General features: G+C 40.5%; 1 protein-coding gene across 2 annotated transcripts; it reads left to right on the top strand.

The window, feature by feature from the left end:
• The first annotated feature begins 14,294 nt into the window (after positions 1 to 14,294).
• LOC124863533 (probable G-protein coupled receptor 146) lies at positions 14,295 to 24,125 on the top strand. 2 transcript variants are annotated; one of them, XM_047357948.1, is made up of 2 exons: positions 14,295 to 14,647; positions 21,330 to 24,125. In XM_047357948.1, the coding sequence occupies exon 2, from the start codon at positions 21,371 to 21,373 to the stop codon at positions 22,370 to 22,372; it is 1,002 nt and encodes a 333-aa protein (XP_047213904.1). In that variant the 5' UTR covers positions 14,295 to 14,647; positions 21,330 to 21,370; the 3' UTR covers positions 22,373 to 24,125. The 2 variants fall into 2 exon arrangements, with proteins under 2 accessions (XP_047213904.1, XP_047213903.1); XM_047357947.1 differs by lacking the exon at positions 14,295 to 14,647 and adding an exon at positions 15,112 to 15,256.
• Positions 24,126 to 24,854: the final 729 nt, after the last annotated feature.

Raw genomic sequence — 24,854 nt, 5'->3', positions numbered from 1 at the left:
TGAGAGGAGAGCCTTCGACGTGCACCTAAATCTGCTCCTGTTTAACAACCAAGGATGCTTCAAGATTCGATCAACAGTTTAGTTTCAACATTTTTATACAGACAGTATATCTATGTTTATAGATGGCATATATTTTGAACATGTTTTAGAGAAAAAAGATCTTGTGCCATGGTCTTCGAAGGTGATTTTGTGGGTTGACATGTTGCATCTGTCTTATTCCCATTGCTCCATTGGGTGTGTGTTTTTAGAGATGGTTGCATACATACTTTTCAACCTAACCTTTAAAGAGACAATTCAACCTGAGAAATTAAAAAATGCCTGAAGCAAGTTCCTTTCAGATTAGCCCTCAGCATATTGTTTGAAAAACAGTTTTAGTCTGAAATGGAACAAAATGTCCAAACCGGAAAGAAATTTGTCCAAACCGGAAAAACATTTGTCTTTGTAAAACTCCGAAAAAAACAGCAACAAATGTCAGTTTTGCCAAAACATTTGACATACAAAGTACTTATAAAGGACTATTAGAATATTTCTTAATAAAGTAACACATGTACAGTCTAATTATTAATTGTAGTTAATTGTAGTTGTAGCAAGATTAAGTATCAACAGAAAAAAATTGACCTTTCACTAGTGAGGTAAAATGTATGCAAAATAATTGTTCTCATACATTTGTTCCACAAATAACAAATGCTTACACTGGGGGTGAGATAAGTGACAGAAAATGAGGCATTTTAATACCGTATTCCCTTTAAAACGTTTTGAAAAGGTTAGATGAACACATTTCAAACACATTAATACAATACTACAAATGTTTTTTTTTGTCCTGCATAATTTGAGGCTTTACTTTTAAAACTGACAAGTTTTTCACTACTTTTCCACAATGATGTGACGTATTTGGAATATACTGGTTTCCAACACAAGCAAGGCCAGTGATAAATGTGGAACTGTTTAATGTTAAGGATTTCCCCAGCTAGAGCAGGCTTTAAAACTGATTTTTTTCATGAGACATTCATCATCTAATACTTTCCACCAGCTCTTTGTACTATTTGTACAGTGACAATTGTTTTCTGTAAATAGAGACTCTCACCAGCAAACGATGGCTGCTATGGGGATGTGAAACATGACTACAGTTACTGGGGGGGCAAAAATATGACTTGGCGTGTTGAGCAGAGAAACAATGATTGGTGCCAGGGGGACTAAAATCCGTCCATGATGGGTTTTTTTCATTAAAAGATCGATCTTTTATGTGCTTTTTTGTTTGCATGTTGCCTGGAACACTTTACTAACACAACATGACTTATAGTGTATGCAGTGATATCCCATTACAAATATTTTAATGTCAAATAATTGACAGTCATGCAAAAAAGTGGAAATCCTCATCTGATGTGGCCCCAAAAGGCAAAGATTGCAGATGACACTTCTCTGTAATTCTTCAAGGAGTGTCATGTTTCCTTAAAGGCTTTCATGCTGTAACAGATAATTAGGAGATTCTTCAGTTCAAAACCTCTGTGAGATGTTTGGCTAATAGGAGGAAAAGATGGCTTGTGGCTGGAACCAAACACAAAGACAGACCAGAGGCCAGAGTGTTGTAAAACACACAAACATACAGCTGTGAGTGGACAGCCGCCAACTGTTCTTGCAAATCCACCACAACAGCCCACTAATCTTGCTTAGATCTGCTCATCAGAGCCAGACAGTGGGCATCCTGTGCTGCAGCCGCTGCTGCATCTGGGGGACCAAACAACGGAATAATCTGGGCTTTCAAGCACAGCAGAATGCAGCAGGGGGGGCCATCACATGATCCCTCACTGATCACTCCACTCATCCTGTTGAGAAACCTAGAAAAAAGGAAAGTTTTCCAAAAATAAATTTCCCACATTTTGTTACACACATAACTGTTACAATACAATACATTACAATTAAAAAGCACAAAACCACACAACAGTAGTGTTTAAACCCTATAGATTCCTGAGTAGATTAGGTACATGAGATCTGCTTAGACTTGCCAGCTTTGATGAAAGCACAATAGTTATGACAAATGTTCAATGTTTAATAGTATGATGTGATTACATGCCCTCATTAGCTGACTTTGTGCTGTTATGCATAAGTATTGGTTTATGTTTCCTTGACATACTTTTTACCCTAACAACCAATCCAATTAAAGCTTTCTTGTCAGACTAAGCGATTGCCAAGGCATTATGTGCAATGTTTGCACTGAAGTTAAAATTTTCAAAAATATATTTAGTTTATGTTGATTTTCACTTGTTTTATTTTATAGTGGCATTTTCAAGACGTGTTTAACAGTAAGCAGCTTTAAAATAATGCATATTACTTCACACAGGGATGATGATAAGCTTGTGGCAAGGACCAGATAGATGCTTATTTTTCGGACAGAGTATAGAACGTGGTGGTTAATCACTCAAATTCCAAATGGAGGTCACAGTGATCTAAATTTTATTTGCACTCGACACTTACTTCAAGCCAACCCGATCTCGACTAAAAAAAGCCAACAGATGAATTTCCCTCGAGAGCCAAAGATAAACCAAGGAACGTGCCATAAAACTACTGCTAAGGCATATGGCTGAGGTGAATGTTATTGAAAAGGATACATTACAATGCTGACTTGAGGTCAGTGCACATTCTGTCACAAGGGACAACCTAGTGGGAGAGAAATGGGTAGATAAGCAGCTGCCTGCTTTCTTTTCTCTCTGCCTGCAGCTTAGCATCGCCTTGGTTATCCTGCATTGTTTTTTCAAAAACATGCCTACCATTAAAGCATTTGTTCTCTTCATTGACCTTAGTAATGTTATTAGGCCATGTGGGCCTCTTCGTAGCTCAGTCCTCGAGTCTCATGGACATGTTTTAGACAATACGTATAATTTTTAGGAGATGTTAACTTAAAATATTATGTACAATTTTCCAAAAACCAAAATGTGTTGTTATCACAAATGCGTGAATAATGTCCTGTGAAATATTCTTGTCATACATTAGTTTGTTAAACTGTCAATGAGACAGACTTTCTTTTGATTTTATATGCTTTTAAAAGTTACTTCAACGATTAGTTTTTTTTTTAATATTTTGCCTGACTTTTGACAAATGTTTTGTTCACTTTGTACTTGTACTGTTGTTTTTCTACTTTCTGTACAGCACTTTTGGTCAATGTTTCATTTGTTCTTAAATGTGCTTCTAAATAAACTTGAACTTGAACACTACCTGATCTTGATCACATGTTCTTTTTTGTTGTGAAACCACCTGAAACCTCCAAAACTCAATGAATGAACCAGTGCCTACAAAAAACGTATTTAACCTAAGTTAATAAAATATATCTTTCTCGTGACTTGTAGGACTTTGAGTTTAGTTCTATGTTCAGATTCTTATATCTGTGCTCTGCATTTCCCTGCTGCCATTTTGCTCAGTTATTTTTTTGTTTTTTTAGTTACCAGTTGTCTTAAGCGCCGAGTACCTCTCACAGCTGTTCTACATCAGGGTAATCACACTCACCTGTTCCTTGTCCTAGTCTGAATTTATATTTCTTGTTTGCTTTCAGTCCTTGTCAGATCCAGATGTTAAACATCCTCCACTCCATGTCTCTTGCTGGTTTGGTCCACATTGACCAGTGACTGTATTTTTTTGTTTCCTTTTGATTTATGTCATTAAATTCATATCCATCACAATCCTGCCTGCCGCCAGTTTGTGTTTGGATCCGTTATACGTTGTGTTACAATTGTTTGAATCGATCAAAAAAACTAAAAATACCAAATTTTGATACATATTGGTGCCAACAAGTAGACAGTAGATGATTGAGGAGGATGGTACATCACTTATGTCCTGTGTCAGATCTTTTTTCAATTAAATTAGCTTTATCATGGGTTCAAGGTCATCTAATACATTTGAAACAGACAGTGTCAAAATGCTGAAAAGAGCGAATCATGCAAATCATAACAGTCAGTGTTAGGAGTAAAGAAAGGATATAAGCATACATTTCCAACTAGGTTTTATTTTCCATCTCTTATAAACTGCTTAATGTTTCCCTGAAAACAAGTCATGCCTTGCAAGTAAAAAAAGTAGAGGCCAATTGGTACTATTTCTTTCCTCTTTGTGTCATTGAGTTCCTAGTAAAGTAAAGTGAAGTAAAATGAAATGAGCACACAACTGTGTTGGCTGTAATTACCTGGAAACACTACTATGCCTGCAGGTCTACTTCCAGTAGGTATGGATTATTTTCTCCACATGACCTTACAAAATGTGTGTATGAGCATGCAAGCTCTTTCATCAAAGTACCTCTAAACTTCTGCTTTACTATTATGGCTGAATTGTATAGGTTTTTAATAATGATTGATTATTTAGCGTAATTCTTCCACTAGTGCCTGGGGTAAAACAGTTTAGCAGATGCGTTATTTTCTATTCGTGGCCAATTCGTACTTCTCGTTTCAACATAAATATTGTAGAAAGCCAAGACAAATGACAAAAAGTTAACAGATCTTTGGGGGGAAAAACCATCAGACACTGACAGATGGAGGAAGACTCCCAAAAATATAATGAAACAAGAAAAATATACCCAGCATAATTAATCTCTGCAGGAAAACACACTGAGGGACATCAGCCAAATATAGTGGTTTATGTCACCATTCCTGAATTTCATTTTCAGCAACACTGTCATAGGTATTCATCTAGAAGTTCCCCTGTTCAAGCATTTTATTACTGTATTCTTAGAGATGTGACACAAAGCACCAATATACACATGTACACACCCATCCATCCTGCTGATAGAAACATATTCTGTCACATGGGAAGGCCATGTCATTGTTACAATGACAAAACAAACAGCTCCAATGTCTACAATATGACATTGTTTTGGATTATCATAAAGGCTTGATGTGTCTAAGCTCCAATTCCTAGATGTACATGTCAGCATTAGGTAAAATGTTCTATTTCTGTGTTTGGAGGGTGCAATATCATGCTATTTTGGAGTATTTCTGGAGTATTTTAGCTTCCTTTCCATCATTAAAGAAATCATCTTTTTTATGGGAGTAGTGAGTTATATATTCATGTTGTCTTTTTTTATATATTACTACAAGGTTTCAGCCAGCCATCTGTCTGATTAGAAAATGTCAACTGGGTAGTGAGTCAGAGGAGCTCTTCTGCAATAATCTATCCACTTCCTCCCTGCAATGTGAAAATGATGAGACGCCCAAGCCGCTGGATGCTGGTGCCTGGACTGAAACACCATAATCTCCACCACAGACTTAATGAGCTTAATGTGCACTCCCAGGCCACTGAGCTTAGAGGCATGAGCACACTGTGCACTGTGACGCAATGCTGTACAGTTTGCCTCTGTGTGTGAGCATACAAATACCCAACAAGATAAACAAATTATTACTGCTGCTGTGCCTGACCGATTATCAGACGCCGTTCAGTAAACGTCCCAGTAAGGTGGCGGTTATTCGTTAAATATAAACGTATTCCATAAATAACAAGAGCCCATGGAGGCTCTCATTGTTGTTAAACTGGTATTAGATACCTGGTGCCTAAGTGCGCATACAGATGACAGGCATTTAAATCTGAGAAGTACCTTTTGAAAACAAACCAGACATTGTTAAGCAGTCTAAAGTCCTCAGGCGACAACAAATGCAGAACAGAGCATTAATGTGGAAATGCAGCTTCCAAGAATAGGACCAGATTTCTGAGCTTGATTGGGGATAAATTCTGATTTCATTCTCACATCAAACACCCGCTCAGTCCCTGGCTCTACCTAACACACGCATTTCTGTCCATGCTGCAGTAAGTGTCTACATCACATATGCCGTCACATGCATTCCAGCATTGATTAGCATTTGTCTCTCTTTAAACCTCTAATTAGGAATTAAAGAAACCTTGATCTGTTAAGAAGACAGGAATCCGTCTAGAATGCATAAAACGGTTTACAAAATAACCATAAAATAAAATAAATTGAAGCATCATCAGCAGGACGGCCAACATATTCGGTTATGTGCAGGCTTATTTCATTAATCTTAGTTGTTTGCTGTGTATTCATTTCACATTATATAACTAAACCTACATTCAGGATTTCATACTGTAGCTTTACAAAGCAATAAAAGGCTGGGAGTGGGATCTAAATTCCTGAGTAAGTTAATAAATCTCCTAAAGTCATTTTTTTATTTTACATCACAATAGCCAGGTCAGAAAACTGTTCATCATGGATCAGTTTGTGATGTCTCAGTCTGTCAAAGTTATATAGATGAAAGGTTACTAGTAAAAGCAGCATAGATTGAAAATAAATTAAAACAGGCCATTTAAAGGAAGTATTACATTTTTTCTGCTCATTTAGAATATAAATGTGTTTTTTTGGGGTTTTTTTTTTACTCAGGCTTCCTAAACTTCCTCTATTATCTTTGCAAGTAAATTATCTTATGTGCAACAGTGGAATGGGACACTCTGTAACTCTTGGTGCAGAATTTCCCAGGACAAAGAGATCTTTTTATTTGACTGTGTTTGCTTTTCAGAAAAGGCACTCAGAATTTGTCATGTAATGATAGATTACAATTTTATTATTCACAGTGCATCACTTCTTACTGCTTTGGAAAACTGAAAAAATGTTCTTATAACCATAAAACAACTAATTTGGATCTTATTGCCACAGGTTTTTTTCAACTCACTAAAATTGCAGGATAAACATATATAGCCCAAATTCTATGGGGGATTTTTGGGGCTTTTCAAAAGATCAGGCCAAATAAATTTATTCATTCATTTATTCTTTCATCAATCTCACTGCTCATATCTTCAAATACATGTCTTCAACCGATAAACAGCGGTTTTACTGTTGAACAATCAGGCTAATAAGCACCAGGAAGAGAAATGTTGGACTTTGAAGTGATTGTTAAGTTTTTCCAAAGAGCTGATACTTGAAAATAGAAAAGAACTAATTAAAACTAAACATTTTAGGAAACATCTAAACAGCGATAACATTTTTAAAAAGAGAGAAATGGAAATGGTACAAAGAGAAGAACAAACCTTCCCTTAGTTTACATGTGACTTGTCTTATAGGTATTGAAAGCAATGACAGGCATAACTTATTTATTCCCCATTTCGCACCAACAGCAGTGCCTTGAAAAAGTATTGAAATCTTAGTTTTCCTCCATACATCCTCCTCCATTTTGCAAGAACAATGATCCATGAGATGACCAAGGCTTGAAATACTGTTTCACAACATAACTACTTTAAACTACTGAACAACTCTATCCCTGACATGTCGGTGTGCTTTTGTTCAAAGGAGGCTAAATTCAAAATATTCCGAAACTTTTTAGATTTTACTTTGTAAAAAAATGTGAAAACAATGCATTATTTTCCTTCCAGATCACAATCATGTTATAATTTGTGTTGGTCTATCAGATAAATTCCCTAAACTTTGAAGTATATGGTTGTAACATGACAAAATGTGAAACATTTAGAAAGGTATGAATATTTTCAACAGACACTGTAGTTTTTTTCCCTAGATATTTCCCACCAGCAATAGAAACAGGCAATTTCAAAGGCTAGTTCTGCAATACGTTTTGTACCATTGACCTTCATGTAGTGCATTCTAACATCCCTGGGTTGAAATACAGTGAAGGACCAACATTTACATTAATGTGAAAACATGTAAGAGGTCTTGTTTATGTAACAGAAACGCCATCTTTCCAGATTTTACATTTACAGTCCATTAAACACAACATTGAACGAGAGTTTTTTAACAACTTTACAACGATCTGTGATTACAAATATGTTTTAAGCTACATAAAATGGCTTTCGTAAAAATATCCATGTTTGTGGGGACAAAATCTCTGGTTACCAATGAAAACAGCATTAGAATTTTTTGACAGTATTTTTCTGGTACTTGACAAAGTGGTCCCTCCCTCATACAACTACAGCAACATTTAACATGGCAAGATGTAGTCATCATTGTTGCGCCTAGATTAGTAAAATAATAACTGACAGAATAATAACAGGACAATATGTGGTTTGTATTTGGTTACAGGCAAACAAAGTCCGCCAAGTTATTGCACCAACATGCAGAACATGCAAATAAATCCAAACATGTTCTGCTAAATGCATCTTTATAAAAAGGCATATTTGCAACTGTGGTGGTTCTAGACTTACCAGGAGGGCAAGGGTGGGGCCAGTATTTATTCATGGCTACACAAAACAAAAGAATGAAGCAAAAAACAGGGCAAAACATCATTGTTTAATATTCTAAGTGAGTCACTTGCGGCTCTCGAGCTGCAAGTTGCAGACCTCTAATCTAGCAGATGGACATCTAGTATTATATCTCCAGTACAGGGGCCATAACAGGGGCCAGGACCAGTTCTACAAGGGCACTGGCCCCTGTTGGCCCCTATGTAGAACTGCCCATGATGTCATGTACATTGAAGGACCAATGTATATAATACCACTTTGTCAAGTGATGAGGTTTTAAATAATGTTTAAAAGGATTAACTTCAGTTTGGCCTATTGATAAAGCACCAACTCACAACAAATGTCATCTAGTGCCACTTTTCAAGACAAACAGGTCCACTCAAATCAAGTCCAAATTTATTCACTTGTGTAGTTTTTTCCTGATGTGCAATTTCTGTAGCTAAATTTAGCTCAATAAATTGATGCCCTTTTAACAGGGAAAATAGTGGAAGGGGAAAATAGTGATAGAGTGAAAATATATTTCCTAAATGTTCATTAAAATATCCACTTTCTTTCCTTTTTATTAGTAAGGACATTCAGCCCTTCACTTCAGTGCTTTGCTGTTGTATCTCTCCTTTCGTTCAGGTAAAGAGCAGGAAATTAGGAAGTATTTTTACACATTGAATAATTAGGGTCTCATGTCATCAAACTGCATACATCACTCTTATAACTGGCCAATAGGTGAAGCTCAGAGATATAATTTAAGGCTTTTAGTTGCAGCTGCAATGATGTTAAACACATTTACTTGTTACATATAACTCTGGAGCAATAAAAAAGTTTAGCTGCTTCTCAACTTTTTATTCATGACTTTGTTTTTTTTGATGTACATTTCAGATTGTAAACTTGTGTTACATATGGCATCGCATACAAGGGGATGATGTCATCTATCATCAGGATAGTCAATGGCATAATTAACTTCTGTTAAGAGAAGGAAGGCATGACCAGATCTCATGTTGTGCAACATGATTTTCTATATCACATTTGTGAGAGGTGCTATTGCAGCAAAGACTTTAAATCATAATCCTTAAGCTTCTTACTTCCTCTGTGTCAAAGCCTCATTAAACAAAGCAGCACCTTTTGGTGTTTCATTTTTTAATAGGCTGTTTATGAAACTAAAGCTTTTTTCATTAAACCTTTTACTAAATAGAAAAGTAGAACACTTTATGCACTCTGCTTAATGGTATCTAAAAATGACACAAAATATTCTGTAATTTACTCGTACTTGTACTCGTCGTCTTCTGCTTATCCGGGACCGGGTCGCGGGGGCAGCAGACTCAGCAGAGACGCCCAGACGTCCCTCTCTCCAGACACCTCCTCCAGCTCCTCCAGGGGGAGCCCAAGGCGTTCCTAGGCCAGCCGAGAGACATAGTCCCTCCAGCGTGTCCTGGGCTGTCCCCTGGGCCTCCTCCCGGTGGGACGTGCCTGGAAAACCTCCCGAGGAAGGCGTCCAGGAGGCATCCGGTATAGATGCCCGAGCCACCTCAAATGGCTCCTCTCGATGTGGAGGAGCAGCGGCTCTACTCCGAGCCCCTCCCGGATGGCCGAGCTCCTCACCCTATCTCTAAGGGAGTGCCCGTCCACCCTACGGAGGAAGCTCATTTCAGCCGCTTGTATCCGGGATCTCGTTCTTTCGGTCATGACCCAAAGTTCATGGCCATAGGTGAGGGTAGGAACGTAGACTGACCGGTAAATTGAGACCTTTGCTTTTCGGCTCAGCTCTCTCTTCACCACAACGGACCGGCACAGCGCCCCCATTACTGTGGCAGCCGCACCGATCCGTCTGTTGATCTCCCTCTCCATTCTTCCCTCACTCGTGAACAAGACCCCGAGATACTTAAACTCCTCCATGGCCTCGGACATGGAGGAGCTGATCCTCATCCCAGCCGCTTCACACTCCTTGCACCGCCACCTTAACGTGGTGGAGGGGTTGGAGTGCTCAAATGATCCTAGAGGCTATGTTGTCTGGGGCCTAAATGCCCCTGGTAGGGTCTCCCATGGCAAACAGGCTCTAGGTGATGGGTCAGACAAAGAGTGGTTCAAGAATCCCTCATGAGGACCAACATATCGAGGTACGTGACGTCGCCCGGTACGGCGGAGCCGGGGTCCCACCCTGGTTCCAGGCCTGGGGTCGGGACTCGTCAGAGAGCGCCTGGTGGCCGGGTTGCTCCTCGCGGGACCCGTCCGGGCCAAGCCCGAACGAGAGACGCGAGGCCATCCCCCAGTGGGCCCACCACCTGCAGGGGGAACCGTGAGGGACCGGTGCAAAGAGGATTGGGTGGTGGACGAAGGTGGAGACCTCAGCGGCCCGATCCCCGGATGCTTAGGCTGGCTCTAGGGACGTGGAATGTCACCTCGCTGGGGGGGAAGGAGCCTGAACTTGTGCGGGAGGTCAAGAGATATCGACTAGAAATAGTCGGGTTCGCCTCCACGCACAGCGTGGGCTCTGGAACCCATCTCCTTGAGAGGGGTTGGACTCTCTTCTACTCTGGAGTGGCCCACGGGGAGAGGTGGCGGGCTGGTGTGGGTTTGCTTGTTGCCCCCCAGCTCAGCCGTCTCGTGTTGGGGTTTACCCCAGTGGATGAGAGGGTCGTATCCCTGCGCCTTCAAGTTGGGGAGAGGTCTCTGACTATCATTTCAGCCTACGGGCCGAGTGGTAGTGCAGAGTAGCCGGCCTTCTTGGCGTCCCTGTCGGGAGTGCTGGATAGTGCCCCTCCCAGGGACTCCATTATTCTGCTGGGGGACTTCAACGCCCACGTGGGGAACGACAGTGACAACTGGAGAGGCGTGATCGGGAGGAATGGCCTCCCCGATCTCAATCCGAGCGGTGTTTTGTTATTGGACTTCTGTGCTAGTCACGGATTGTCCATAATGAACACCATGTTCAAACATAAGGGTGTCCATCAGTGCACTTGGCACCAGGACACCCTAGGCAGGAGGTCGATGATCGACTTTGTTGTCGTATCATCAGACCTTCGGCCGCATGTTTTGGACACTTGGGTGAAGAGAGGGGCTGAGCTGTCCACTGATCACCACCTGGTGGTGAGTTGGATCCGCTGGAGGAGGAGAAAGCCGGACAGACTTGGCAGGCCCAAGCGCATAGTGAGGGTCTGCTGGGAACGCCTGGCGGAGCCCTCAGCTAGGGATGTATTGAACTCCCACCTCCGGGAGAGCTTCGACCAGATCCCGGGGGATGTTGGAGACATAGAGTCCGAGTGGACCATGTTCTCCGCATCTATCGTCGATGCTGCTGCCCGTAGCTGCGGCCGTAAGGTCTGCGGTGCCTGTCGCGGCAGCAATCCCAGAACCCAGTGGTGGACACCGGCAGTAAGGGATGCTGTCAAGCTGAAGAAGGAGTCCTATCGGCTGTGGTTGGCTTGTGGGACTCCTGAGGCGGCTGACGGGTACCGTGAGGCCAAGCGTGCTGCGGCCCGGGCTGTGGCAGGGGCAAAAACTCGGGCCTGGGAGGAGTTCGGTGAGGTCATGGAGAAGGACTAACGGTTGGCCTCAAAGCGATTCTGGCAAACCGTCCGGCACCTCAGGAGGGGGAAGCAGTGCTTCGCCAACACTGTTTATAGTGGGGGTGGGAGCCTGCTGACCTCAACTGAGGACATTATCGGGCGGTGGAAGGAGTACTTCGAGGATCTCCTCAATCCTGCCATCACGCATTCCGTGGTGGAAACAGAGGCTGGGGACTCGGGGTTGGACTCTTTCATCACCCAGGCTGAAGTCACCGAGGTGGTTAAAAAGGCTTCGGGGGTGGATGAGATCCGCCCTGAGTACCTCAAGTCTCTGTAATTTTTAGAAAACAAAAATTTTGTTTTGTTTGGGTTAAAGAACAGCAGGCATTTACCCTTAGTTTTAAACCAATAATGGTTTCTCCTTCTCCCAAGCATCCTCTTTCCTACTTTAAAAAAAGACAATTTGTTGCTCACACTACAGTATGGCAATGTTTTTATAAGCTCATTTGTTTAACTGATCACATGTTTGTCTCCAGCCAGTTTTCTTTTTTTAAGTAAATAATTATTTATCTTTTAGTCAGTGCTGGAATGAAGAAAACTGAATTTGTTGTCTTTCAAGACAACACAGAACAACAAATACAAATCAATGTTAGTAACCTTTAATATTTGAGTTCGCAAGCTTTTGTCAGTTATTTAGGTTCATTGAAATAAAGAAAAAACAAACAAATAAAATTTACTTTGAGTAACAACTTTATAATTTTATGCTATAAAAAATACAGCTCTGAAACTGCATGCACTCTGCTTCATCCTGTCACCAAGGATATTGTTTTTTTTTTGTATCATGTCACTTAAACGAGACAGACACGAACATTTAGCTATTGTTATTCGAGTAGGGTTAGGATTAGACACAGATGGGAACTGGTTTCTGGCAATTACTCATAATTAAATTTATAGTTATGACTTTGGATTCTTGTGACTAAGAAAACAACAGAATTAGGATAAAGAAAACACTACATTCCCTTTTCTCTGGTTTTGTCTTAAAAAGCATGATTTTCTGCACAAGTTTAAAACAAATGCCAAAAACACAAGGTGTTTCCTATAACATTTTGTTTGTCCATTTAGTTAGTTGTTTTGTCATAAATTCAGTTTAAACCAAGCCAAGTTTCCAGAAAAGAGAGTGTTTGGAAGACATGTTCTTTGCTTCTTAAAAGTGTGTGATCTAGTACCAAGTTATGTTTACTGCCACAGCAAATCAACAAATCACTTTACAAAAGGTTTATAGCTTCTTCAATGAGAATATATGTAGATTTGTTGGTCCAGGCTGCTGAAGCTCATGACTACTTTGAAATGGGCCAAGACCAAAGCGTCATGGCAGTTTACGCAAGCCCTATTTTGTGAACCTTAAAACCAGAAACTGATGATTATTTACATGCTAAATGGGGGTAGCAGGTGGGTTGTTGCTGCTAAGGCAACAGGTAAAGCATTTCTGGTCAAAATAATGATAGAAGTGTTTATATAATAAAAATAACATTCATTTAAATCAATTTAAGATTTTAGCTTATACAACACTTCACTTTTGTTTCGAACACTTGGCACCGCCTCCTATATCCATTTTTCCCTATCGATGATCATCAGCTGCCAAGAAGCTGTGCAATTGTGCCAGGCAAAGAGGATAATAGTTTAAAGGTTTATAATTAATGTTTGCATAAACCTTTATAATGTTTTTGAGATTGGTGTTCCAAGCCAACGGTTAAAGGTCCCTATATGTTTAAGAAATGGGGTGAAAAGTGGTTACATAATGACCAAATTTTACAAATACTTTTGGCAATATAGTGTAGATTTGATGCAGAAAAACTTTAGGTAACAATGGAAACCATATGGGACGTAGTAAAAAGTGGGAGCCACATAGGTGGTAGACATGTGCAATTTGAAATTATTTTCTTAACACCCATTCAAAACCAGGCTTAAACCAACATGGGATGCCCAACTGGTAACGCTGATATGGGTTATATTTAGCCCACCCAAGTGGGTTTTATACACTTTGTACCCATCCAGCCTAAGCAAAATCTATACGTAGCCCACACACGTTAGCTGCAATGTTTTGATACATCACATGTTTTCCCCGTTTAGCTTCATCCTCCAGGACTCACTAATCTGGCTTTTTACCTATTAAGACACCAATAGTTATTTATGCAGATAATTTCTTACTTTTTAATATGACCCCACTTCAAAAAAAAAATGTAACCATCCCTATAAGACAGACAGCAACAAAAATACAAACTATACTATATCACTTGTTTTCTATGTGCACAAAAAAGATACTGTATATACATACTGTATATACATGTATATGTATTCACTGCCATATTTACACAATTTCTCTCATGACAATTGATGTACTTGACTTTGAATGCATAAAAATAAAATATGGTCTATAATGAACGAGCAAAAGAAGGGTGTAGCCAGCTACTGTGCTCATCATTTCTTGGGACACTATACTTTTTATGTTTGTTGTGTAGTGTCCATTGTTAAAGACGTGTGTTTTAGATTTGTTTGTGCACACTGTGTTCCTCTCAAACCCCGCCCCCTCTGGGTTCTGTCCAATCAGAGAAGAGAACAACCGTTGAGCAGCGGCGGCAAAGAACGACAGGCCTAGACAATGGGGGTAGGGGGCTGAGTGTGTGTAAACCGTAGGACTCAGCAGCTGCAGCAACTCTCCAGGCGTAGTAGAGTTTCTAACGGTCGGCCCCCTTTTCTGACCGAAAGCCTGCTACGAAAAGTTGATAAATGACGGGGGACCTAACGAAAATCGGGTGAAGCAGCTCTTGCTCGCTCTGAAATACTCTCGCGGAGGAAAATGAGAGACATTTAATTCGTCCGCTTGTTTTCAAATGAAGCAACCGAGAAATGTCAGTGGAAATGCTACATCCGAATCCAATGCCTCCCTAGGTTTGTCGCCAATCCAAACCCATACGTTTGTGGTAAGTTATCTTCTTTTTTTTATCTCTCACACCCCCGTCTCTTTATACAGAACAAATCGTTTTAAGTGTTTCTCCTCAAAGTAAGTTGAGGTGAATTTAATCAACGAATAAGTTTTAGACGCTTTAGTAATGTCAACATCGAGATGGAGTAAAAAAGTGACACTCATTAATTTACGTAATTTGCGTAATGAAGTGTGGTAACTTGGTTACCACACTTACAGAGTTAGTGTAGTTTAGTTTGTTCGTAAAGCCTTCATAGATTAAAGGACGCGTTTGTATTCAGAAAACAACACCTGGCGATGTTTCCTAGGAGTAATTAGCGCTCAAGTGCGTTAAAACATTCCCCAAGGCCAATAGAGATGTTGTTTATACGAATGCTACACCGAACTCTTGTTGAAATAGCATCTACTGTAGGGTTTGTTGAGCACCATAAAATCAAAACAGCCTTAAAAAATATTAGTAGATCTGGTACATTTTTGAAAAACAAGGAAGAAAGTTTTCTCCTCTTTCATATTTGTGAATTGTTTTAATGGTAAGCCCTTACCGATAGCATAACCTAAAGAGAACTTGAACAAAATCTGCTTAATAACCCATATTTCATGAATAAAGGTAGGTAAATATCGGTTTTCAAATCATATTTAATGTTTAAGGGATGAACTGTAATTATAATAATGCTAGTGGCAACATTGTGTTACTTTTATTTTGAGTATTACCATTAGGATAGCATATGCAGCTTTTTCTAAATGAAAGTAAATAGCCCTTAAGAATAAGGTTTTGCACTTGTTGATTTCATCTACTTGACCAAAGGGAACATAGGCTTGTAAGAGGGCCCATTTTAGAGGCAGTAAGCCTGCTTTGTGCTGACCGTTGAACTCTCACTCTGTTGATGCCGGTCACAGTCAAACCCATTCCCAGAAAGCACACCTGGAAGGCTGATCATGACCTGTTTTTGGCCAAGAATTAATTAGTTCCTGATAAGGTAAGCATTGCCTCTGCAAATTGCAGTCTGACTGTTCAGCACTCTCTGTGTGGGATAGTACTTCAAAAACACCACAATAGTTTATATGGCTTCAGCTGTTTTTGTGGGTGGGGAGTAACTGGCAAGTTAATAATTGATGTATATCAGTAGCTTTAAACAAAGTCTGTATCTTGCAGTGAATCAAATGAAGGGTCCTTTCCTAGCTAGAGTCACATATGCAAATGCAAATGTCTCTTACTAAGACCAGGTCATGTTTTCTTATTTTCTGTGTGTTATGCTTCTTTGGCTGCTCTTCTGCAGGCACAAATAGGAAATCATGTGACATCATGCAGGACTTTCTGTGAATAGGTTACAAGTTCCTGTAAGCGTATATGAGGGGTGCGGGCTGAGTATGTCACACTGCTCTCATCAGCTTGCGAGATTCTGGCTTCAAAATGCTGAGAAGTCAGGCACACGGGCGTCACTTTTAGGAGATCATGTTTTGGTGGGTCCAGCGCATGTTGGAACAGGGCCTCCCCCTCTGGGACTATTTAACTTAAATAATTTTCACATGGAGTCATTTACAAAGTTCAGATGAAGCTAATCCAAGTCTTGTTTGACAGGAACTGAATGGAGACTTTTCAGCAGATGCCTTTAGGGCTTTGTTTTAGTTTGTTCATTTCTGTAAGTGTTGGGTTAAAGACTTAAATCTACACCTACCTATGGTAATCTTTATGATAATGCAGCTTTAATAAAAAAAAAAAAGTTAAGTCATTAAAAAGAAAAACAAGAATATTCTTGATTGTTCATCTTGTCTTCATGGTTTTTGCTGAGCCCCAGAATAGGCTTGGATAGGAATGATTCTCATGACACCAAATTAAAGCAGACAGCCCATACAGCGTGAACTTGCACCTCGCTTGTTTTCCCCCCAGCTTAGTGGAAAACTAGAGCTCTCATTGTCATGGGCTGCTGGTGAAATGTGCATACCTGAAGGGCAATGGCTCTGACAACACAATGGTAGACATGGCTCGGATAGAAAATATCAAAACAGTCCAGTACAGCCATGCAATTTGGCAGCAAAAACCTTGTTCAGTGTGCATTTACAATGTATTTTTAGATTTGTTCTGTGATGTAGGCTCAGCTTACTTGAAACAAATTCATGTAGACTAAAGTATTGTGGAATTATTTAACATGCACATTCATGATGTGAATCTCCGTGTTATACCTCATTATAAAGGTGCTCTGTTGGATTGAAATTTGGTAACTGTGTACTATGCATTATGCTGCTTGAAACAGCAATCAGAAGATGGGTACACAGTGGTTATAAGGTGATGGAGATGGTCAGCAACAAAACTCAGGTCGATTGTGGAGTTGAAAGGGTTGTTCAGTACCAAAGAGCATACCAAAGTGTACCAACAGAATATCCCCAAGACTACTACACCGCCACCAATTTGTTGAATTGCTAATAAAAGGTAGGATGGTAAAATGAAGGTAATTTGGGACAAAGTGGTGATGAGTGTTGGTGATTTTGCTCCTTCACTATCCTGTTTTGGTTGCTCTATACCCATACAAACAAAATGTCAAAGTTTAGGTATGAAATGGAGGTTCATAGGGGAAGGAGCTACTGTTTTGTGGGTGCAAAATGAGGGTATGAATTGGCAAATTGGCATTAAAACCTTGATGAAACCAGTTTCTTATGTATTTGGTTTGTTTGTTTTGGCTGCTGGTCATTTCACTCCTTTGCTATTTCACAACTTTTTTTCGACCAGTTTTGGTTCTGTCATACCAGATGTTTTCAAGTATAAAACAATGCAGTCTACTGCAGAACGTTTCGGAACCGACCAGGAGTCGATTTCTACCTACCAGGAGGATGTGTCTTGACCGCTTTCACAACTGACAGTTTAAAATAATTTTCTATAATCAGGTTATAGTCTAGTCTTGTTTGATCAAAGGTCATAAATTGTAATATATTTTTAGAAGTCAGAAGAGGCGGGTAGGGGCTAGTGCCTAGCTAGCTTGTAGCCTTTTAATGGGCAGAATGCCTGAAAAATACACCCATATGCCATGGTTTTAAGTACATGAGCATTACATTATTTTACAGGTATTAAGTAGAAGCAGGTAAGTGGTAAAATGCTGAGTAGGTGGGGGTACAAAAGGTCAAATTGACCCACTGAGTTTTTTGTTGTTGTTGTTTTTGTTTGAACCAGTATTGATAGAAAACCATTTTGGCTTAATCAATAAAAATATACAGCCTGATCTTAGTTATCTAAGATTCTGGAAAAGGTTGTATCTATGCAGCTGATAGCCTTCATGGACAAACACAATATCCTTGACAAATATCAGTCTGGTTTTCGTAAGTTTCATTCCACAGAAACAGCTCTTGTTAGAGTTTCTAGCGATATCTTGTTGCGTAGTGATGCAGGAGAGTGTTCTGTTGTGCTGATGTTGGACCTTACTTCTGCCTTCGATACTGTTGACCATCAAATCTTGCTTGATAGGCTGAGACATTGGGTGGGTGTATCTGGTTTTGCTTTAGAGTGGTTCACTTCATATCTATCTGAACGATGCTTCTGTGTGGCTGCCTCTAGGTACAGGTCCTCTCCAGCCTCCCTTTCTTGTGGTGTTCCCCAAGGTTCTGTCCTAGGGCCCTTGTTATTTTTATTGTAATTGCTTCCTTTACAGCATATCCTGAGCACTTTTGAGGGCATTTCTTATCACTGTTATGCTGACGATATTCAGCTGTATATTTCCTTTAAGCCTGAACATGTTTTTAAGTTACAGTTGCTGATTGTATGTTTTCAATCTATCAAAAGTTGGATGGCTGATAACTTTCTCCAACTTAATGATGAAAAAACTGAAGTCCTTGTTTGTGCCCCTGATAGATTTATACCCAGGATAATGGAAGCTCTTGGTCCTCTTGGCAAATTTGCTAAATCTTCCATCAGGAACCTTGGTGTAACCTTTGACTCTGCTTTCTCCTTAGATACCCACATCAAATCTCTGGTTCACTCTTGTTTTTATCATTTACGTAACCTTGCTAAGTTAAGTCCCATTGTGTCACGTTCTGAACTTGAGATTACTATCCATGCATTCATTTCCTCACGTTTGGATTACTGTAATGCTTTATTTACCTGTCTTAGCAAAAACTCCCTGGAACGTCTCCAGGTTGTTCAGAACGCTGCTGCTAGACTTTTGACAAAATCTTCTAAGTATTCCCACTCCACACCGTTACTCATCCAGCTGCACTGGCTCCCCATTAAATTCAGAGCTCAGTTTAAGATTCTGGTCCTGACTTATAGAGGTCTTCATGGTCAAGCCCCAACTTATATCAGTGAACTCTTATATCCGTACAATCCCCCCAGGTCTCTGAGGTCATGCGATAAAGTCCTACTGGCAGTACATCACACAAGGCTGAAAACTAAGGGTGATAGAGCTTTTGCAACAGTAGCTCCCCGACTCTGGAACTCTATCCCCTTGTGTATAAGGACTGCGGATTCGGTGGTGTCTTTTAAAAAACAGCTAAAAACTCATCTTTTTAGGCTTGCGTTTGGTTAGTTTATTTTTGATTTTATCTTCTATTTTACATTTATAAATATATTATTCCAATTGTGCTTTGTATTAGTGTTGTGAAGCACTTTGTGATCTGTGTCTTGAGAGGTGCTATATAAATAAAATTTTACTTACTTACTTACTTACTTAGTTACGGTTGCTACCAGCATGGCTTCCTTACAGTAGACCTTCTCTTAACATCATCTGGTTTTTTTTAGGTCCACATTCTATGCTCTGTCTGATTTAAATCTTCTCTCTTTTTTAAATAATTTTTGCTTACTTTACTAGAGAAAATAAACCTGACCAACTCTCTTCCGAAAGCTGCATGTGGAACATCTCATCCTCTCTGCTTGTACACTGTGTGCCTCCAGTCTAGTGTGAGATAATGAGGCAATTGTTTTACATATTGTGTGTACACTCATGGAAAACAGGAACCATGTCTTGTCATCTGTGATGTTTAAATGAGTTCATTCAGAACTTATGGAGAAGTTTTTGAAGGACCTGAAAAATGACACCATTTTAGGAGCAGTTTGAAGGAAGTGCATGAGCCAATGTGTTAATAAAAGGCAGTGGCATAAATGTCTTCATAAAGCAGTGCTAATGAATAAGGGCAAGCTGTGGCCCCTCTTTAATAAGCACCAACTTCCAATGAAGTCATCTTTTTCTTGAAGTAATTAAAGAGTATGGAAGAGGTTGAAGGAGCCACTGATAATATGGAACATGTTCAAGGTATAGCTCGTAATCAGTGGTCCTGGATCATCGCTAGATGTGAGCCATTATCAGTCTGTTTTAGTCAATGAGTCACTTAGCTGCTGGAGTCAGAGAGATGTGTTTACAAAAGGGCTGCCCAGTGCTTCTGTCCCTGTGACGAGGGTTTTTTTTCTTTTCTTTTTTGTAAAGGGTAACTCTACCCTTTCCTCCCCCTGATCCACCTCTAGTTTAACTCTGAGCTCCAGCCTCCTCTATGGTCTCATTACAGAGCAGGGAGTAGGCCGTAGTGTGCATGTGTGTCTCAGGCTGCAGGCCAGAAACGGCCCCTCTGTAGTGGTGTTATGTAAGTGAACGGAAGAATGTTTCCCTTTTACTGGCATACTTACTCATCGCCCTGAAAACAAAGCTCTCTTCACTGCTCTTTGAGCCAGTGAGAGGTTTCCTGAGAATTCTGTCCAACCCAGCGCACATATTTTTATCGCAAGACATATTTACATGACTTCAGAAACATTCTTTTTAAAAGTGGCTTTTTGGAAGAAGGTATATGTCGTCCAAAGGAAATGAAATTGAGAGGATGCTGGGATCCTGCCATTGCTACCTATGCAGTGTAATTTCTCATGTTCCTTGAGCGAACCTTGTTAAATAATTTATTTTAAATTACCTGAGTGCATTATGAAAGCTTTTTACCTATTTGCAGCCACGTCAAGTTTGAGTCCAGTAGCCGCTGACATGTGCATGCCTTTCTTTTTTTAAGTTTTGTTTTTAACCTTTCCCTGAACTCCAGCCTAAAATGCTTTCGTCCACTGACCCTTCGACTTAGCCTGCCTCACATTTCACTTGTTATAAATCCACCCATCGCCACACTCTCAGCCGAGTGAACTTAGCAGTAACCTGAACATCGAAGATGAGTGCGGTAAACTCTGAAAGCAGGCAGCACTTCACCTCAGTTCTTGGCCACACGAAAAGTTTGCAAGGTTGTTCCTGCATGTGACTGCTACAGTAGGACAAAGAGACAAGGAGCCAGAGGAGGACAGAAAAAGCTCGCCAAGGTGTCAGAAAAACTGCGGCTTTGTGTTCGTGCACCAGAACAAGGCCTTCATTTGCTCTGGCCAGTAATGGTGAAATAGTGTGAGTTTGGAAGCTGAGCTGCAAACATTGTGAGGCGTTTGTATTCAGCCAGTCAGATGCAGTGAAGTGAAATTAACAGTGTTTCCCGCAGCACAATAGCTGTCTCGTTGCTTTTGTGTCGAGGCCTTGTCTGGTCCTCTTTCCAGCACAGAAAGCAATAACAGAGATGGTTGAAATCTGCTCATTAAGTGACAAAAAAGCAGCTGACTGTATGTTTGACAGAGCAATGTTTGTTCTTATAAATACATCAGTAGTACAAAGCCCAAGCTCACAGCTACTTAGTGTTTATTTCCTCTTATGACTGTAATTTCTTAACTTGTGTCTTCTGTGTTACAGTGGATCTGTTGAGGGTCCTTTGCCAGCATCAGAGCCCAGCGATGTGGATCTGCATGCGTTACAATGAAACGGACACCGTCGTGGACTTCCAGCTCTGCCACGATTTGGGCCTCATCCTGTCGGTCCTCTCCCTCATCTACCTCCTGGTCTGTTTCCCTTTGGGGGTGTGCTATAACGTGCTGCTGGTTGTGGTGAACCTCTCCAACAAAGTCTCCATGACCATGCCAGACGTCTATTTCGTGAACATGGCCATCGCGGGACTTGTCCTCAACCTGGTGGCGCCCGTGGAGCTCCTGGGCTCTACGTTCACTCGCTGGCATGCATGGGAGTACAACGACGAGGTCCACATCACTCTGCTTATCCTCTTCAACGTCTCATCCCTGGTTATCATGTATTCCACCACACTGCTCAGCCTTGACTACTACATAGAGCGGGCGCTCCCTCGAACGTACATGTCCAGTGTTTACAACACCAAGCACGTGTGCGGGTTCATTTGGGGCGGCGCGGTGTTGACTAGCTTCTCCTCACTGCTCTTCTATGTGTGCAACCACATCTCCACTAAGATGGTCGAGTGCTCCAAGATGCAGAACAAAGAGGCAGCCGACGCCATCATGATGTTCATCGGTTACGCCGTTCCAACCGTGGCCGTGCTTTACGCTTTTGTGTTGATTTTACGCATCAGGAAGGAGTCCACTCCTCTGGATCAGGACTCCGCTCGCTTGGATCCATCTATACACCGGCTGCTGCTGGCCTCGGTCTGTGTGCAGTTTGTCCTGTGGACCCCGTACTACATGACCCTTTTGGTGCACACTATAGTTGGTGCGCCGGGTTATATTAACAACGGGCATTACTTGCCTACCTATAACTTCGTGAGGTGCGTGTCTAAGCTGCTGGCATTCTCCAGCAGCTTTGCAATGCCTCTCATGTACAGACAGATGAACAAAAACTTCTCTGGCAAGCTTCAGCGGCTGCTCAGGAGGCTGCATTGCAGGGACCGGTCTTGCCCTCATGAACACTCAGCAGTGCAGCAAGTGGTGACGTGAAACTATCCCCACCTCTTGGCCCAGCCAGCACTTATCTCCCCCCTCCCGTGACTGCTCCACCCATGCAGAACCAGTGAGCGACTGAGCTTCCTCAAGAATCTGGACTATATGTGGAGTGTCATTGCTAACTGTGGAATTTCCTGTCCCTTCCTATAACTTGATCTGATCCATCTTTCTCTGCAGCAACAGGACAAATCAAGGAAGTAAAAAAAACATTAAGTGCTGTTTTTTTGTCAAAGACTTGTGGTAGTTAAAGGTGTTAAAGTTTATACAATCATTGATCAGTGAAGTTAGAGTTTTACATCAAGTTATAATTGTGAAGCTATCTTCAAGCAGCATATCATAGTGGAGGTAGGTTTGTTTCTATGTATCAGTTTGGATAATTGGCTATTTCAAGACTGCCCAAATTCATATTAATCATATATATATATATATATATATATATATATATATATATAAATATAAATAATTTTTTGTAGCATTAAAGCTTTCTTCTTTTCTAACCCTGAAGCTTAACTAATAAGCTACAAACACAGAAATGGAATAATAGAAATGCACCGATCAGGGTTTTCCTGGCCGATATGATTTACGGTTTTATTTGAGGTCTGATTTAGTGATTCCAATTTATTTCTTCCCAGAAATATAACATGTTCTGCAGGTTCTTTGGTAGAGGTTCTAGGTTACAGTATACATCAAAACAAATGGCACTGACTTACATGTGAGTTTCATTAAACTCAAAAAAAAAAGTGCATCAAAAATCAAAACATTTTATCCTGCATTGAAAATATTTGAGTTCATAATCTTGATGTATTTAATGTATTAGAAAAAAAATCTGATTCTTCAGTTCTTGATCTGCCAATGAAAATAATAGTTTGATTTGGGGGCGACTGATTAATGCATCTCTATTAAATAATGTATCTTAGTGCTTCATACAAACGTAATTTTGGCAGTCAATATAGCTGCCCTCTAAACTAAAATCCATCTGAATTAGAGGGAGGCTTATTTTGTTTGGGAATCCTGCACAGTAACACTAAACTGAACCAATCACAATATTAACTTATCTGTACATTTCTTTTAAGGGAAAGAACCATATTCTCTTCTAGAGTTTATCGAATCTGTTTACCAGCAGCAGATCATCCCTGCAGCTATGAGTGCTGGCAAGAAGATACAGTATGTTCTCTTTGACTTTAATTCACAGGCAGAGATTATTCTCACATGTGCCTAGCTCCTCAGCTACTGTAGATTTATTCACTTTCACCACATTAGAATCGCACTTGACAAATAGAAGTGAAGCTTGTATTCAGGGCTCAACATAACCAGCATACCTCTTACTTCTCTGCTGAAACATTATTACCTGTTAGACATAAGCAGCTCGAATGAGCCCATTAACCTGAGCTGGACAGCCCTGTCCCTGACCTTTCGCTTGAGTTGTTTCTCACCTCCGCAGGTATGCAGAGTTTCACACAGGGTCTGTGACGTCCATGCAGAGTCTTGTAAGCAAACACAAGCGGTTTGGAGGTTTTGGCCAGTGGAAACATTCACACTCTCTGGATCACAGGAGAAAGAAAATCTAGAAATCATGAAAAAAAACGTGCATATCGGACACTTGTTTGTTATGCGAGTTTGACACATGAACCATAATGCTGCTCAGATGCATTTAAGCTACTTTGCTTTTTTGTCTGCCAGTTATTTAAAAGAGTATATATTATTGAGCTCTTTCTATCAAATGCTAAATAAAAAGGTTACAATTGTACAGTGTTTGTTGTGTCTTTATTTACTGTCTTGCTGAGCAGGTGGACCTGTTAAATTGAGAATTCGCTTACTAGATCCCCGTCCCAGACTAAATCGTAAACACTTCAACATTAGTCATGAGAACATTTTTGATGGCTTCCCAAAAGTGACATAACATACAAACAATAATCAGATTTCTTTCATTTTAGATCATAACTTGGTCTCATGTTCATTCTCCATGTTTTTTCAAACATTTTGTCTACCAGGAATAGTTTGTTTCCAGCTTTTACATAAATCGCTCACAGGCATCTCATTTTTGCAGCATATGAGAAGCACCACCAACTTGAACCATGTGTTTGCAAGCAAAAACATACTGTGGCTCCAAATGCAAACATCTTGCACAAATGGTTACACAGTGGTAGGACTTTGTCCTGTAACCGGTGGGTTTCTGGTTCGAACCCCCGCTCTTTCTGTCTCAGTGGTTTTCACCTTGGGCAAGACACTTCACTCGCCTTGCCTGCTGAAGGTGGTCAGAGGGCCCAGTGTCGCCGATTGTATGGAAGCCTCGCCTCTCAGTCTGCCCCAGGGCAACTGTGGCTACATTGTGGCTTACTACTGTTAGTGTGTGAATGGGTGGATGACTAATTGTACTGTAAAGTGCTTTGGGCTCTCTGGGGACTTGGTAAAGTTCTATACAAGTGCAAGGCCATATACAATTTTACCGTTTTAAAATTTGGCAGTTGTGGCAATT

The sequence above is a fragment of the Girardinichthys multiradiatus genome, chromosome X (genome assembly GCF_021462225.1).
Source record: "Girardinichthys multiradiatus isolate DD_20200921_A chromosome X, DD_fGirMul_XY1, whole genome shotgun sequence".
NCBI lineage: Eukaryota > Metazoa > Chordata > Actinopteri > Cyprinodontiformes > Goodeidae > Girardinichthys > Girardinichthys multiradiatus.
The sequence above is the reverse complement of the archived record's forward strand: the minus strand, read 5'-3'. Positions and strand labels throughout refer to the sequence as shown.